Raw genomic sequence first — 17,907 nt, forward strand, 5'->3', positions numbered from 1 at the left:
GCAGCCCTCCGCAGTCACTCTGGGACGGGCCTCTGTTCTGCTGGGGGCAGGGGGTGGGGGGGCTTCTGGAGAGGAAGGGGAGAGAGCCCCCCACCCAGGGTGGGGCTGGGCTCTGCGGCAGGTGCCTGGGTTTGCACCCAACTCCTTGCAGCAGGACCTCGGCTGTGCCTGGTACTGTTCCTGGTGGCCTGACACACGCCCTGTCCCAGGGTAACTCTGTCGCTCCCCCCCACCAATCCCAAGATGGGGAATCCACTTCCCCACTCCAGGGAAATGGGCTGGCCTTGAACTTCAGTCTGAAACCCCCAGAGTGACAGAGGGGCTGCTGCACCGCTTCCAAGGCTGGGCCCCCGGGGTGGGCACCATGCCTTCCAAATTCACAGTGAAACTGAGATCAGCTGTGAGCTGGGACACACTGGGAGGCGGGACCACAGGTCCAGGGTCCAGCCATCCAGCCGAGAGGAGGGCCGCCACAGGCCGTCCAGTCCCGGCAGAGCCCTGCTGCCTGCAAGCCAGAAGTTCTGGGGTCATCGGCCGCCCAGCGACAGCAGACTTATGTGTTCAGCAAGGCAAGGCCAAGGCGGAGAGAGCCCACGTCTCCTCTGACTGGCAGGGACCCATCGCCAGTGCAGCAAGAACCCCCAGAGGCCGGTCCCCAGGCATCCCCAGGACAGATCAAGGCAAGAGATCCCGTGGAGGATGGACTTCCCCAGGTGAGGCGCCCCAAGCAGGGATCAAGCTGAGGGTGGTTCAGTGATGGGACTGGTTCACCAACACGAGCATCCCTGTCAGGGAGTGGCTCCCCCAGTGATGGGCAAGGCTGTCCACACAGCTCTCACCAGGGCCTGTCTCCAAGGCCTGGCAACGGCAGGATTCTGGGGTGGCCTTTCGAAAACAGTGGGGACTTCCCTGGCAGCTCAGAGGGTAAAGCGTCCACCTGTAACGCGGGAGACCTGCGTTTGATCTCTGGGTCGGGAAGATCTCCTGGAGAAGGCAATGGCAACCCACTCCAGTACTCTCGCCTAGAAAATCCCGTGGACGGAGGAGCCTGGCAGGCTACAGTCACTGGGGTTGCAGAGTCAGACACAATGGAGCGACTTCACTTTCTTCTTTCTTTTGAAAACAGAGTGGGTTGCCATTTCCTTCTCTAGGGTATCTTGCCTACCCAAGGACTGAACCCCTGTCTCCTGCATTGCAGCTGGATTCTTTATTGACTGAGCCACCAGGGAACACACTGGGAAACCAGAAAATCTGTGTAGATTGGGAGTTTGCGATGGACAAGCACACACGGTTATGTTTTAAGACAACCAACAAGGACCTACTGAAAAGCACACGGAACTCTGCTCAGTATTGTGTAATAACCTAAATGGGAAACGAATTTGAAAAAACAGGTACATGGATATGAATAACTGAATCACTTTGCTGTACACCTGAAACTAACACAACATTGTTAACCAAGAGTATTCCAATATGAAACCACTAAGAAAAAAAGTTAGTGCAACTTGCTTTATTTCTGATACTTTACTGGGGTGGTCGGGCACAGAACCCAAGTCATCTCTAAAGTATGGCTGTGTGGGCACTGCTCACAGGTTGCCCAGGGATGAGCAGTACCATCAGGCAGGAAGGAAGCCCAGTGGTCACTGCACACACAGCCCTTTCCCGAAAGACCATCAGCAACTTGAATGCCCCTCAGTCTTCCAAAGTCAGGTTCCTCTACTCAGCTGTGAATACGCTAGTAAGCACCGCCCTGGCGTGAAAAACCGCAAGTATGGGGAGATCTGGCCCTCTGCGTCCTCAGGCAGGGGCGGCGCTGCTGGGGGCGAACCACACTAGGGGGGCTCCCCAGAAGGCTGAGTGTGGCCCATGGTGGGGGAGTGCTGGTTTGCAGCCACTCCTCAGTCCTGATTTTAGTGACCTCTATAAAGGCAGCTGTAGGCTCGGTCCAGATGGCTACAGAGTGGCCCAATAAGTAGCTTAGCTTCTTAAATAAAACATGGATCTTAATGAGTCATGGCCTCCGAGTGAGATGCTCTCAGGCCATCTTGCCTTAGCTCAGGTTAACAGCTGGACAGAGAGCTGGCGAGCTGGAGGCTCATGGGCTCTCCAGGGCCCTGGCCACTGCCCACACCCCCCCCAGGCTCACTGGGCAGACACGTGAACCCAGGGTGCACATGAGGGCAGCTTTTGGAAGCAGAGGTCTACATGCCAGACCTGTGGGAAGCACGCCATCTAGTTTAAAGAACAGTACAATCTGGGACTTCCCTGGTGGTGCAGTGGTTAAGAACCCACCTTGCAGGGGATGTGGGTTTGATCCCTGCTCAGGGATCTAGGATCCCACTTGTCATGGAGCAGCTAAGCGCGTGCGCCATGACTACCGAAGCCCACACTCGGGAGTCTGTGTGCCACAATCGAAGACCCCACAGGACGCAGCGAGGTCCTGAGTGCCACGGCAGACCCGACGCAGCCTGCTCTGCACCTCCAGAAAGACCCCTCAGAGCCACCCAGGTGAACTGTCCTGGTAGCCTGAGCTGTGTAGGGTCCACACCACACCGGGGAACTGGAACTGAGAAAAAGAAGCAACAGACACTTTTCCTTTGCCCAATAGAGCTGAAGAACAAAACCAGGCCCATTTTGCACTTTCTTAGACACTCACACACGGGCAGGCTGTCTGGCATCTAGATGCCCTGACTCTGCTGCACTGGACACGCTACTTGCAGGGTGGCCCCGGGTCTTCAGTGTTCCCCCCAGTCTCCAGGGAGCCTCCTGTGCACCCGGTGAACCCCTCTGCCTGGAAGAGCACCTGATGTTCTGCCTGGAAACCTACTGCTTTCGGCAGGGGGCGGGGCAAACATCACCCACATCGGCGCGCAAGAGACCCTCCCAGCTGACCGGTCCAGAGGAAACCACACTGAACGCCACTGAGAAGCAAACCCGCCACCAAGAAACACATTTGAAGCAGCCAAGGACGTGTGGCTCTGCTTCTGACTTTTCGGTCAAATGACCTAATGGTCCTTTGTCCCCCAAATGTCCCCCAAATGCTCAGTCTCATGTGGGTGGTCCCACAGCTTCCGGGATGTGGTGTGGGGGCAGGGCTGCAGGCTTTGGGCTTGGGGAACAGCAGGTCTCTAAGTGCAAGGACCCACTGGCTCCCAGTCCAGGTGAGGCTGCACCTTTGCCCCCCTCAACATGGGGGAAGAGTCCCTGGAGGGACAAGTGACCAGGTAGCTTACGCCTGGAGCGGGGACAACCTCTGTTGCCCCTTCTGGCCGGGAACATATGCATGCCTCCTTTCCAATCAACGGCGTCCGTGGGAGCCTCTGGAGCCTCTGCTCTTGGTGTGGGGGTTGCCAGGAGTCAGAAGCCCCCCATGGCCCCCGCCACCAGTGACCCGAGCCTGTCACCCATCCTTCCTGGTGGCAGCTCCTTCACAGCAGGAACTTCTCAAGGACAAAAGGGGCCCCCAGGCCACACGTGACAGTGACCCTGGTGAACTCAACGCCGTGTCTCAGCGGCCGAGCTCACCCACCGCTCCTGGGTCAGGGCCCGGCTTCCCTTCCCGGGACCAGGGCTCCCGCAGCAGGAGGTGGGCACTGGCTGAGAGGTGGGCGTCCAGGGCCTGCTCCCTTGCGTGCGGGCAGCTGCCACTCTCTGGTCCCAGCTCACAAGCCGGGGTGTTCAGAAACCCGTCGCCCACTCCCCCCGCCCCCCCTACCCCAGCCTCAACACTGGGCGGGGGAAGCTGAGCAGCCCAGGTTGGTGGTCTTCTCTTGGCTGGGGGCTGAGCCCCTGAGCCTTGGAGACTTCTAGGAAGGCCCTGCCCACGGCATGGGGGCAGGGGGGACGCCAGTGGAAGCCACTCACTGTATATTTCGCTTGAGTATTTCTCAAGTTCTAAAAACGTGCCCGTAGCAACGATACAAGGGGATGTTTGAGAGAAACACAGTGAAGTAAAGATGAGAAAAGAACCGACAGATGCCAGGAGTCTGGCAGAGGCAGGCGCTACACACCCACGGCCCAGCCCGAGTGCCGCCCGCCTGTGACGGGCTCGCGCAGGGCTGGCGGGACCCCAGGGGCAGGAAGACCCACAGAGGGGTCCCCACCAGGCCGAGGACACCCCAGTCTTCTCGATTCCTGAAGGGCCACTCCTTCCAAAGCACAGGAAACAGCAGTGGAACAAGCCTGGCTCTGTGAGCCCCCCAGTCAAGGTCGGGGGTCACAGCGGACACACCACGAGGAGGGCAGGGCTGCTCACGAGTGTTGCCCCTGCGGTTGACTCGTCCCCTCTGATCAGAAGGACCAGCTCCACCAGGGCCCCTGAGGAACAGACAACATGCCCTTCTCCCTAAAGGCCCCTGGAAGAGCCTGGCAGACTTGGGCTTATGTTTCTAACTGCACTGCCTGAGCCAAGGGCCCATAAAAACAAAACACTGCCCTGCTTCTTAGCCGTGGCAGCCACTAAGGCCAGGAAGTAGACAGAACAGGGACGAGGCTTTCGGTTTATTGCAGTTTTACATGGGGCTCTAAAACCCAAAAGGAAACTGAGTCTTAAGCACCCTTTCACAGGCTTGCTGTCCGGCGGGCCGGAGGCCAAGCGTGCTGCCCTCGGGCCCCAAAGCAGCCAGGAAGTTCATTTTCCCAAGTGCGACAGCTGGTCGGACGTCCCCACCCTGCTCTTTTCCGCTATAACTTTTTCTTAAAACTTAATGATGTCTTAAGCAATCCAGGCTCAAAGCCCAGTTCACAGGAAAACACTAGAACCCATCACAAAGCCATATTTATCCCTTCAAATAAAAAGCTTCTCACAGAAAGCTCTCCAGCAGGGAAGCTGGTGGGGTGAAGAGGGGAAGTTGTAAGGACCGCGGCTGGAGGGGAAGGGACAGGCCTGGGCCGGGGTGCTGACGACAACATTCACCCCACCCCACCCCCAGGCAGAGAGCCCCCTCAACTGAGCAGAACCGCCCCTTCCCCGTGGACTTGGCGATGCCAACCAAGGGCTGGATGATGGAAGCGGCAGATACGCTGGGGAGGAAGCCAGCCACCAGCTGCCGAAGCAGCCCAGCCAGGCCCCAAACCCGCGCCTGTGAGCTCAACAGCTTCAACTGGACAAAGCCCTGGGACAAATTTTGTCTGAAATTTCAGATGAGAGGCAGGAACCAGTCACAGGGTAGCAGCCTGTCAATGGGAGGGCGCAGGCTGGGGCAGGCAGGGGAGAGGACATTACATCGCACACCTCGGGCCGTTGCTGGCTTCTTTGGACGTGTGGTTGAGGGCAGCAAAAATTCAGCTCTTGATTGCTCAGGAAAAGGGTCTTTGGAGCGATGGACTCCGTGGTCCCGTCTTAGGCACATGTGAACCTCACAACAATCTCATTTCCCTCTTTACCGTGGTGGCTAGGAAGCTCAGCGTGAAATCCTTTCCTGTCTTTTGTGCACAGGACAATGGGGAGTCCTCTCTGATCTCTGGCCGCATTCCCCAGCTTCATCTTTTTCTGCCCTTATTATTTCTCCATCTACTCAATTTTACCCTTGTGTGTGTGTTAGAGCCCTTCTGAGAGCCAAGCTTAAATCCTCTTAGGACCAAGGAACATTTGACATTCCATTTAATCACACAGAATTAATTTCGGTGACTTCCCCGGGAGGGAGCACAGTACGGAGAACAAGGGCTTGGCTCAACAGCAGAGCCACGTGTGTCCCAGGGCAGCTTGCGGGGCACCAGCTGGGGACAGGCAAGTGCCTGCAGGTGCCCTGGGAGCCACCAGCACTGAGCTTCTGCCGTGCAAAGCCTGGGCCCATCCACGTGATGGGTCCTCAGAAGGCTGGGGAGGGGGCCCCAACTTGCCCTCAATGTCGCACCTGGGGAGGTGAAGCTCACTGCACCTTGGGCTCATGCTCCAGAATCACCCTCTTGACTGCCTCTTGCTGGCGTGGAGCAGTGCTCCCAGCTCCCAGCGCTACTGAATTTCCTGAGCTGTGCTTGGTGCTTCCTCCTGACCCAGCGACCAAGAACAGTTTGGAGTCAGACAGGCTGGCCCAAAGTGCTTGCCCTGCTGTGTGACCTGGGGAAGAATCGAACCCCTCTGAGCCTCAGAGTTTTCACTTTAAAAAGGGAAATTGTCGAGAGTCTTCCTGGGAATCAGATGCGATCACTGCGCCCAGATGCTGCAGGGCGGGGACACTGACTGGGCTGGGCAGGTCCGGAGGCACTCAGGGCTGGCTTCGCTGACCCCAGTCTTGGAGAGGGCAAGAGGCCTACCAGGGGAACTTGGGACCAGGAGGGCCCCCTGAGCCCTGCGGGGGCTCTGAGCTCCGATCAAGTCAGTATTGGGAGGAATTGGGAGGACCCGCTCCCCAGTGGCCTCGCCAGCACTTCACAGGAGCCAGATACAGAGCCCTGACTCCCTTCCTGGCCCGTCCAGAGAGCTCGCTCAGGAGGACAAACTCGGCACCAGGGCTTCCTCACCCAGCCCTCCCACAGTTAAACAAGGAGTTGTTCCGCTCACATCTGCAAACCCTTCCTGGGATCAATTCTCAACCGAGCTTGGGAAAACACATCCCCAAGAGTCACCCACCCCTTGGTGGGGACAAGTGTTTACAGGTTTGATTTTATGCTCTCCTAACAATTTGGCAAAGGGTGCTTTATTCATACGCTGAGCACCACTGTTGGGCTAAATTTAACTGCCTGTTAAATTGTCCCTGTTAAAGCTGTCCCTTCCTGTTCCTTGAGCAGGAGGGAGCAAGTAGAAGTCAATAGTCTTGTTTTTTTCCCCATTACATGAAAAATAACTAAAAACGTCCTTTGTGCATAAGCCAGCCTCAGAGGAGGGTAAAACACACCTAAAGGCAGCACATTAGGTACACGTAGGTTCTATGTTGCTAACGCGGGCTATGTGACGGATGAAAGCACTATTTCCCTTTCATAAACTTAAAGAAAAATAACTCCATGTACCAGCAAAGAACCTAAGAAATGGCTTTAGAATTCTTGCCTTGTATAATCTTGGGGACAAAAAATAGGTTCCAAACACCTGCAAATCTTTCACATTAATATATGTTGACTTTTCTCTTTTTAAAAATGGTGCTTGGGGCTCCCTTGGTAGCACGCTGGTAAAGACTCCACCTGCCAATGCAGGAGACGTGGGTGTGATTCCTGATCCAGGAAGATGCCACATGCTGTGGAGCAACTAAGCCTGTGTGTCACAACTATGGAGCCCAGGAGCCACAACTACCGAGGCCCACGCTCCAGAACAAGAGGAGCCGCTGCAATGAGAAGCTCGCACCCCCAACTAGAGAGTAGCCCCCAATCACCGCACCAGGGAAAAGCCCGCAGACAGCCATGAAGACCCAGCACAGCCAAAAGCAAGCAATAAGATAAATAGGCAAAAATGGTGCTTGGACAACCGGGCATCCACCCAAAGTAATGCAGAGGAACCACCCCCCCGACTCTATATTCAAGTCAACTCAGGATGCTTCAAGGACTTAAACGGGAGAACTAACACTCCAGACTTTTTAGGAAGAAAACACAGGCATAAAGCTTCATGACCTTGGAGGATGACACCAAAACCACAAGCAACCAGAGGGGAAAGAAAGAAACTGGACTTTATCAAAAGGAAACCTTCTGTGCTTCCAGGCACCATGGGAGAAATTGTGTGCTGGTCAGGTGTCTGGTACCAAAAGCCAGTGAGGACTCTGGGTTTTGCTTCCTGTCCTCCCAGGTCCCACCCAGAAGAATGTGAACTGGAGGAGCCCTGTGTGGACACCGGATACTCAAGGGCAAAGGTCACGTGAGGAAGTAACGTGGCAAGGTGGTGTGCTGGCTTTGCTCTTCTCGGGTAGATAAACGCACCACAGCTCGCCCCGTCTTGGGGCTCATGTCCCCGGGAAAGTCTAACTGCTGCTCTGGACGAGACTGCCACTTCTCAAAATGCAGAGAGGAGGTGGGGGCTGGAAAGAGATGCTAATACACAAAACTGTTATCCGCAGACCAGAGCCACATGGGACAGGCTGCTTCCGAAGGCAGAGGCCCTGGTGCACGGGCCCTACTCTTTTTACTCAGACCTGCTTTCCAGAACTGGAAGAGAAAATGCCTGAGAGATGAGAAGGCTCGGCCACCCTGGGCCACACAAAGAGGGTCTGGTGGCGGGAACGCGGGCAGAGCTGGCTGGTGTCCAGCCATAGTCCTGGCCCCACGTTCCCTCATGAGAACACGGATCGATTCCTTTAAACTGAATGGCAGGAAAGCGCAGCAAGAATAACTTCATTAATCACGTTCTCCATGTCCCTTACCATGCCAGGTTGAAAACCTGTTAAACAAGGACCTCAGAGCCCTCCAAGCAGCCAGGAGCCCACTCCCCCCACCCCTTATTGGGTGGAGTTTATTAGACAGTCCACACCTACATCCCCACATGGGATTTCCCTGGGGGTCCAATGCTCCCAGTGCATGGGGCATGGGTTTGATCCCTGGTGAGGGAACTAAGATCCCACATGCCACAGTCAAAGAAAATAAATAATAGTAATAAGAAAACCCAAAGCCCAAGTTCCCACAGACCACACTCCTTGTATGACCATGGATATACACGCCTGGCAGCGGGGGTCAGGGCAGACAGAGCTGGGAGTGGAACGCCGCAGAGATGAATTGACAGAAGTGTCCAGAGACCCGGTTCTGTGAAAGGCCCGTTCGGCTCAGCCTCACCCAGGCCTGGCAGCACTGCCCTCTGCCTGCCGCGTGGACAGCAGCTGGAACGCCACCAGGCCACAGCTCACCAGGATGCCAGCCTCCGTGGACAGAAGGACCCAGTCCATACCTGAGAGGTCAGAGTGGGCCTTTCTGAGAGACAGAGAGCTCGGGATAGGGCCAGTCTGTGAGCCGAATGCCCCACGGCCAGACAGACTCCCACCTCCGGGCCTGGGAAGTGGCCCAGGACAATGACAATGACCAGGGCAGGCCTGGCTGATGGGCACCCTGGGTGAGGAAGAAGAGTGAACCAAAGGGGGAGCTGGGACTCTCAACCCAGGTGCAAGCGGCCAGCCCCCCAAAAGGCCTCAAAGCAAAGTCGCTCAGTCGTGTCCGACTCTTTGTGACCCCATAGACTGTAACCTACCAGGCCCCTCCATCCATGGGATTTTCCAGTCAAGAGTACTGGAGTGGGTTGCCCTTTCCTTCTCCATTTTCCTTCTGCCAGCCCCAAACACCTACCAAATACAAAAGCAAAACCAAGCCTGTTGATTTCACTGACCTGGGACTCGCGTCAGGTGTTGGAATGGCCTGCCAGCACCTTGAAAGTGCACAGCTCCTTCCCGAGAGCTTGATTTGGAAGTGACTGCTGGGGAGAAGAAGAGCTCTGGACGAACCCCCTTCCAGCTGAACTGAGGCTAGGATTTCCTGATCATGGAGGTAGAGGTCGACCAGCAAGGGAAGCCTGGCGATGCCCCAGGGAGCCCCAGGCAGCAGCCAGGACCTCAACAGCCTTCCCGGGGTACAAACGCTGACACACACACAGCCACCCTCTCGCCGGTTTGCACAGTAACCTCTCCCTCAGCCTGACCACCACGGCTGCAGTTTGACGCTCATTCTGGAGTCAGAGCCCTGCGCTCAGTGCCCCCTGCCGGGGCGCCAGGCTCTGGATGCATTTCAAGTGCTGCAGGCTCCCCACGTGTGTCCTTATCGCATTAAGGTGACTGTCTTTTTATATACTAACTGGGTGGGCGGTGGTGGGAATGCCCAGAAGCCCAGGCTGGGCTGCACCCACGTGTGAGTGCCCAACACCTGACCCCAGGCCTGGAACACAGCGGGGGCTGGAGCAGTGCTGAAGGATCCAGCCCCAAGCTCTGGCCCTGCCTTGCTCAGCCAGGGCTCTGGGCTAAGGAATGCTCTCTGGACCACAGCCCAGAGAGGCCTGCTCCCTTCACACATCTCCTGGGGTTAGGATGTAGGGTCTTAACAATGGAAGAGCTAGGGTCAGCATCCCACTGCTTGCTCTCTGCAGGGTCAGCTAGCTCCCAGGCTCAGTCCCCACACCCAGTCCCCGAATGTAGACATGCAGGGGGCTGGCTGAGCCCACACTTCCTGGTCCAGCTCTGTTTTGAGGTTGGGGAGTGGATGTGATCAGCTGGCTTGGTGGGAGGGTGTCTTTGGGGGTCTCATGGCACCCCTCTCCAGGCTGATGGTTTCTGGGTCATCATTCTCAGAACCAGTGAATCATTTGGACCCCACTCCCCAGCACAGATCTTCCTGTGCAGAGGGACCTTCAAACAAAGGCAGGGACATGGGAGGAGTCACCAGGTGTGAGAGGGCCGGACAAGAACAAACCTCCATTCAGATCCAATGGGACTTCTGACCCAGGGGACCCAGCGTGCACACCTGCGGTGCTGGAAACCACTGCTACGACACTAGCAGGAGTGAACCCAAAGTGACCAGTTCCTGTTGACCTAACACGGTGACACCACCAGCCTCTCCCACGGCCCCATGTGGACGGGCCCCAGACACCCCCTCTCCTGTCCTGAGGGGTCTCTGGGCAGTGTCCCCAGGCACTAGATGGGGATTACAGATGCACTTCATCAATCGAGCTGTATCTAGAAAAATGCCTGGACAGAAACCAAAAGGGGCCAGAAAAAGATTGGGCTGGGGCTGTGCTTCTCACACTGGAAGCTCTGCGGCCCCTGCAGCCCACGTGCGTGGCTGTGTTCAGGGGGACAAACCCGTGAAGATGGCTGCGGAGCTGCTGTTTACACGATGCGTCCGGCTGCACCAGCTCAGGGAGGGCTCGGGCGACAGCAAATCCTTGGCTGCGGTCAATGCCACGTGACACGGGAGGGGGCATCACTGGGTGACAGCCACTGCCAGAAGGTTCCGCAGCCTGTGCTCCAGTCGAGCAGGTCAGCGTGTAAACAGCAGCAGATCCAGCAGGTACCGCCGCTTACATGGGTCTGACATGTAGCCCCAGTAATCCCGCATCACAGGAGCTGCGGGCTGCTCCGGGGGCCTGTCCTCACCTGGCTACCCTCCACTGCCCAGTCCACAGGAGCCAGTTATTTATACCAACAAAGCCAACCAAAATGAAGCAGGTAGTTCACGGACAGAGAAAAGCAAATACAAATTAAAATATGTACTCAAGGATGTGCCGTACAACACGGGGAATATAGCCAGTACTTTGTAATAACTGCAAATGGAAAGTCACTTGGAAAAACACACAAAAGATGAAAAAGATTAAAATACCCAAAGCACATAAAACCAAGCGCTCAGAAACAAACAAGCCACCCACTGCAAGCGTTCGGATCACCAGTCTGGACAGAGAGAGGAGAGAGGCCTCCTCCCGGCACCCCTGCCCCGCCAGATCAGGAGCAAACATGCGAATTAGGTGAAGACCAGAATGAATTTATTCAAGCTGGTTGTGCCGCAAATGACTGAGGCGGCGGGATCTGGATTGAAAGATCGCCGTCTCCCGTTTCAGCTCGGGGCGGTGGGGCTGTCCCCATGAGCTTCAGGTTTCCGGACCCGAGGTCTGCAGTGCATCCCTGAGACCTCAGTCTCCCCGGGGGCAGAGTGACCGCCCGGAGTAGGACTGTAGGCTCCAACAGATCCCAATCTGCTATTGCCTTTAGGAATCCTGCCTCACAAAATGTCTCGTATCCAGGCTCAACGCTCCCGGGGCAAGCTGAGCGCCTACCCCCACCCCACCCCCTGCTTCTGGGGGAGGGCTACGATGACACACTCAACATTCGAGAAGGAACGAGAGGAAACACTGCTACGGACAGATCATCTGACAGAGAGATTCATTTCCTGGCAGACTTCCGACTGCAGGCTTCTTGGCACTGGCTTGCTGCCATGCAAATGAAACAAAAATCAATATCCCTAGGTCTGCAGAACCGTGTGTTAACAATCACACTCCAAACAACTTAAATAAGATCCCTCGCCCAGTCCCCAAATAACAGCGACTGTTTTTGTTAGAAGGCAGTGCAAAATAAACAGAAATGAAAAGAAGAAGAAAAGAAGGCAATTTAACAGGTCCTCCTTCAGCAAAACCTTTCCAGGACTTGAGCATGCAGATAATCTTTCTGTGATTATGACCAAACCCTCCCGTTGCTTAGCAACACATAATTAAGGAATATGTTTTCAGATCCGCTTTGCAAGCCCAGCCATTATCAGATGAAATTACTGAAGCAACAAATGTCATCGCCATGCAAATTAGTTGGTTGCAAAGAAAGAATGTTTGACGGTGAGGGGGAAGACGCAGGCCCTGGGAAACACTATCTGACTTTTCTCCTGCCACATACTGATTTTAAAAAGTCAAATACATTTTATATAAGACTGAGAAAGAAAATCTATACATGAGACAAAACTAGAATATATAGAGAGACAACAGAGAAATTCAACCAATGCTTCTCTGGAAATAAGAAAGAAATGTGTGAAGGTCAACTTGTAAAGCAACAGCCCCATTTCAGTCTGCGAGTAGCTTAACCATCACCAGCTTCACCAACATAACAGATAAACCTAACGCTTATCTCAGGGCTACCACATCAGGCTACCAGGTCCCATCCACAGCTATTTAAGAGATATTTTCAAAAAGGTCCCTCTTATTTTTACAGTTCTCATCCCACTATATCCACGCTATGATGCTAGTAATTAATTAAAATAAAAAAAGTCATTGAAAAAAGGTGCAGTTTTCTAAACTGCTGAAGGGAACAGGGAAAGAAAGGAAGAAAGTTGATTTACAGCTTAAATAGTCAGTAAGGATTCTAGGGTCGAAATGACAATTCTGAAGCACGGCTCCGAGGGTGTCCACCTGGAACTCTATCCAGGTGCCCGGGACACACACGCACTCAATTCCACTTGGCTCGTGGTTTGGAGAGAACAAGCTAGGATCATTCTCTCTTTCCTCCACATGGAAATACACTCTTCCCTACAAGCAAGCAGAATCCCCAACTGTGTTTTCCAACATGCGAGACTGAGTTTGTTTTTGAAACAGGGAGTTCTAAGGGATTTCAACATCTTTGTTTAACACACAAGTCTGGAAGCACATCCATCTTTAGCTCGGCAGTGGTTAACCCTACCTCTGATACTGTGTAGACCCTTCAGAGGGGCGTTTCCTCACGAGAAAGCACTTCTGATGGCAAGAATGCTGCCCACTGTACAGGGAGGCGCTGGACAAATACCCAGCATTCTCCAAAGCCATTGAATATGAGCTGGAGAAAACGCCACTGCCTGTGAGCTGAGGGCTTCATCCTGGTCTGAATGATTTCCACACCCCTCCCCCCAGCCCTCCCAAACAGTTGTGCTTCCTCCCAATAAAGGGAAATCCACAAATCAGCTTGAGCTCAACTGGAGAAAAAGGAAGGTAATGCCATTCTTAGCCGGTCAGCCTGAAGCACACACACCAGTTTCACCCAGGAGAGCCCTCCTGTGTGTTGTCCAGCTGGCTGGGGTGCCCTGTTTGGAGGAGGGGGTGTATAGGTGGGTCTGAGTCGGGGGTGGGTTGGTCTCTCCAGGTTTGGCTGGAGAGCGACAGCAACAGGAACCTGAGGGGCCCACTGTCCATTGCTCAGACCTCGGCCCCCACTGTCCGTCCCCTCAATGTCTCCCGCGAGGAAAAGGCAGGGAGGGGTGCATTACTTGGTTCCGGGGCCAGCATGGTGGAGACGATGATGGGGGCCCCTGTCCGCCGGGCCACCTTCTGGTAGGGCGAGTGAGGCGTGTGGAGGCTCTGGCTGGCTGGCGGCAGGGTGGGGGGCTCCAGGGGCGTGCCGGGCTTCCGCAGGAGCTGGGGGCTGCCGTGGGGGCTGGGCACAGGGGAGACCGCTGTGCCACGCTCCCGCTTCAGCAGTTCCATGGGCACTGTGTACGCCGTCGAGTAGGCAGTCCTGGGGCCCGGGTGAGTCAAGGGCACGCCGGGCTGCAGCGGGTATGCAGGGCTTGGGCGTGCGGTCAGGGCACAAGGGGTCGGGGAGCTGTACCCGGAGTTGGACGGGAAGTGGACGGCTTGGGCGCCCACCCTGGGGGCTGAGTAGGTGGCGGCGGTCTCCAGGAGGTGCTGGGACGGTGCGCTGGAGGGGCGGCGGTGAGCGGGGTCTACAGCCCGAGGGGATGCCGCCTGCAGGGGCCCCGCCTGGGGCTGGGGCTGCAGGGCTGCAGCGCCCAGGCCGGCCTGGTTGCCTTGGAGCTCGCTGCGGTGGCTGAAGCTGCTGGAGCGCGTGCGGGGCAGGGGCGGCCCCCGGCCCTGTCTGCGCAGCTGCATCTCCGTCCGGCACCCGCTAGCCAGGCGGCTCAGCACTCGGGCCTGGCCTAGGTTGGGCGCCACACACTTGATGTCCGCGTCCTCCATGGTGGCCAGGACGGCTGGGGAGTCGAAGCCTTGCTGAAGCAGGGCCACCAACGTGGCCTCCGACACGCCTTCTGCCCGCAGTAGGGCCAGGAACTCTGGCATCACGCTCCTCTTGCTGCCCCCGGGCCCCTGGAAGGCGGACGGATCGGATTCGCACCTCTCATAAGCCATCCTGGGGTGGACGCCTTCCCGGGCTGGCCCGTAGCCTCGGGGTGGGGCGCTGGGGGCGGTCCCCACGCCGATCCCGGAGGCAGCTGCCGCTCCCGGGTCCACAACCAGGCATGTGGGGGCCGCCTGCCTGGAGGTGGCGGAATCTACCGGCCTCTCGCCCGCATCGTTGTAGACCTGGCCGGTGGGGTAGGCTGGCGCCTCTGCCCCGTACCTGCTGTCGGCTGGCTCCCCGATGTACCGCACGGGCGAAGGGGCCCTGCTGTGTGATCGCTGCCCCTGGGGGATCATTTTACCTCCAGGGTCCCGGTACAGGTGACCGGTGTCCTGCAGGGCAGGGGCCCGGGCTGCCACTGGCTCCCACGTCATCCTGCCGCCCGGCGCTCCATAACCAGGCAGCGGCTGGCCAGCTCCCGGGTGGCGATGGTGCGGAGGCTCCCCGGGTGCCCGGGTGGCTCCGGCCGGGTCACTGTAGTAATCCCCTGGCAGCAGGGCCCCGCGGGCCGACATCACCGCCTGTCTGCTGTCGTAAAAGGCGAAGTCGGGGATGGAGCTCTTCCTTCCAGCGGCCGTGCTGTAGAAGGCCTCCCGGTAGAGGCAGGGCTCAGCCGCCCCGGGCATGGCGACATCCCGCAGCCCAGGGTACCAAGGGCCCTCTCCGCCTCCATCCGTCAGAGAGCTTCTCCTCCCAGGAGCCTCGGTGACCTCCCAGGGGCCCTCGTACCACCCGGCTGCATCCCAGCTCTGAGATCGACCAATATTTATATGCCTGCTGGGAACCGGCATTGAAAAAGGAAAAAAAAAAAAAAAAAAAAAAAGACTGCGGCCAGAGGCAGAAGAGGAGGGCTTTCTTTATAAATCTTCAATTACATGCATCCAAACCAGACCTGGCTGTATTCTAACCCTTCCGAGACAGCAGGAAGGACCAACTGGGGGTTTTCGATTTCAAAGTATGGCCTGAATTATTAATTCTCTGAAACCTTAGTAGACAAAACACTCACGGTAACTTTGCCTCACTCTCCAACGGTAGCACCAGAGGTCTTTTCTTTACGGCTCAGTCCCAGAAAGGAGGCTGCAGCCAGCCGGCCGGGCACCCCCACCTCCCCCCGGCTGGAGCACTCACATGGACCTCCGCTCTCTCAGCGAGCGGATTAGGAGCTAAATAAAACCCCTAAAGCTTTTGTTCCATGTGACATCTCGTTAGACCGATGAAACCGGCTGCGGGCTCCATCCAGGCCTCCCGACCTGCGACTGGGAATTCTTCTCACACTGAAGCCCTGGCTTATCTCCCCCGTTCTCACCAGGGCACTTTTTGGATGAGCCCACCGCCCCCTCCTGAAGGTGCCCCCCCACCCCCACTTTTTTAGGATCAGGATCGCCTAAAAGTGACAGGAGGAAAATAGAAAAAGGTTGCTTTAATGTCGATGCAATCTTAATCCACCCTGATGAAATGTTAATCCATTGCACACGGCTAAGAACAAATTAAATGTGAGCAGGCAGGCGGGATAAGAAAGAAAAAGCCTCACGCATAGTTCTAGAGCAGGAGGTGCCCGAGAGATGGGCCAGGTCTGCCGCCTGACGCTTTGCCAATATTGAAATCTGGCTCCGAGATGACTCTGGTTACAAATCAAACGAGTTATTAACATTGCTCAAGCCCAAACGGATTCTTTCCCGTATTATCACACAACACAGACCCTTTCATACCGCCTGGAAAAACCACGGCAACAGAAATACAGCCCATGTGTAGCCTAGAATTGAGCATTTTAAGAGGGCAACAGAGGTCAGCGACTAAACCCCAATGTTATGAAGCAGAGCCGGGAGGGAGGAGGCTGCATCTGAGGCATGTTTGCCTTTAAATCTGTTTGCAAGGGACACATTAATTTTAGCAGGCTTGGCCTGGCTCAGATCTCGTGGATCATCTCCCATATTCCCATGGATTAAGATTTGACAGAGCCCACCAGGGACGTTAGGTGCAGTAATGCAGAGGACGGCAGTTATCTGCATGCAGGAAAGCCCCACAGAGGAGCATTAAAACATTTCCTCAAACATACAGACATGGCCTGGGAAGCGCCACCAGACGGGACCGGGGTCCTCCAAATGTAGCTTCCAAGACACAGAATTCACAGCGAAACCGAAAGCTGGGAATCCCACGCTTACAAGGGCTGTGTATAGTCAGAACATTTAAAAACAAGACTATATACATATTTGCAGCCATTAAACTTCAGAATGTTTCGTCTTCACCCACATGTCCCTTAACCGAAAATTCCATTAGAATCTCTAAAGAGAATTACCAGTTAAAAAAAATTTTTTTTTTTTTTTTTTTTAAATGAGAAATACTGAAAACTTAAGAGTGAGAAGGAAAGCGAGTGCAAATCCCTGTGCAGAACCTGGAGGCACAGGGAAACACAGGGCAGTGCCCCCTCGGCCTGGTCAGTACGTATTAAACTTTGGGACAAGCTCTGTTGAAACCAACAAGACTCCCCAAAGAGGGCTTGGTCCCCCAAAGCCAAAGCTCTGGGAAAAGCCTGACTGACTACAGAGGGACTGAGCCAAAAGCACTGCCTGGGGCAGCCCCGGGATCCCAGGCTGTGACTTAAACACCACTTCTGACCCCAAAATGCCAAAAAGGCCTCAAGTTAACTGGGAAAAAGCCCTGGCAGATGGCAAAGCGACTCTGATCCTCCCCAACCCCCTCCACCTCCTAGGATGCATGGCAGTGAGGGAAAAAAAAATGAAAAGGCCACACTGCAAAACGCTGGGTTCCCATCTATGAAAGCAGCCTGCTGGCGCCAATTTCTCTAATTTCTCTTCTGGCACACTCGCTGTCATGGGCTCAAAGGCCTGGGCAGGGGACACAGAGACAACAGGCCTGGCCACACACGAGACAAGATTCACACATCTCGCCAACAGCCCAAGGATGTGTTCACTACGAAGATAAATCAAAAAGGACAGGAAAACGCCGGAGCCCCAAACTAAACGGAAACAGCACTATCTGGTTGCAGCAGTCGTTTCCCAGCTCTGCTGGGCAGGCGAGCCCAATTTCCGCAGGTCTCCTCCTCAGAACTCCCTCCCCTCCGGAAAGGAGAGGGCAGGGAAAGATGGGGCGGTCTCATGGTGAGAAGGACCGCAAGGAGACGGGACTGTGGGAAAACCGGCCTGCTGTATCGAACAGGACACGTCCTCACCCCAGAAAGGACGCTAACCTGATGACCCTGGGCAGCCCCAGCCCACCCAAACCTGTCACCCTCTTCTCCCAATCTTGGCTCTTTTGGCCAAGAGGGGCCTTTGTGGCCTCCCGGCGGGGGTTCTGCCCCATTGCCACTGCCGCCCCTGCCACCTCCACCCTTCCATCACTGGTCAGAGAACACTGGCTGGCTGGGTGGGAAGGGCTGCAATGGCCCTGCCTGACCCTTCAGGGTAACCATAAA

The 17,907-nt window shown here is 55.8% G+C and overlaps 1 protein-coding gene across 10 annotated transcripts in view; it reads right to left on the bottom strand.

Moving 5' to 3' along the window:
• Window positions 1-17,907, bottom strand: part of CTBP2 (C-terminal binding protein 2) — a 169,159-nt gene that overhangs the window by 20,099 nt on the left and 131,153 nt on the right. For 2 of the 10 annotated variants that reach the window (XM_044934934.1, XM_006080426.3), the window contains exon 1: window positions 13,603-15,280. The exons of the other annotated variants lie outside the window; for them this stretch is intronic. In XM_044934934.1, the coding sequence (XP_044790869.1) occupies window positions 13,603-15,265 (1,663 nt within the window). In that variant the 5' untranslated portion in view covers window positions 15,266-15,280. Of the gene's footprint in view, window positions 1-13,602; window positions 15,281-17,907 lie in introns of those variants that run through there. 10 annotated transcript variants of the gene reach the window in all.

Source organism: Bubalus bubalis, chromosome 23, assembly GCF_019923935.1.
Source record: "Bubalus bubalis isolate 160015118507 breed Murrah chromosome 23, NDDB_SH_1, whole genome shotgun sequence".
NCBI lineage: Eukaryota > Metazoa > Chordata > Mammalia > Artiodactyla > Bovidae > Bubalus > Bubalus bubalis.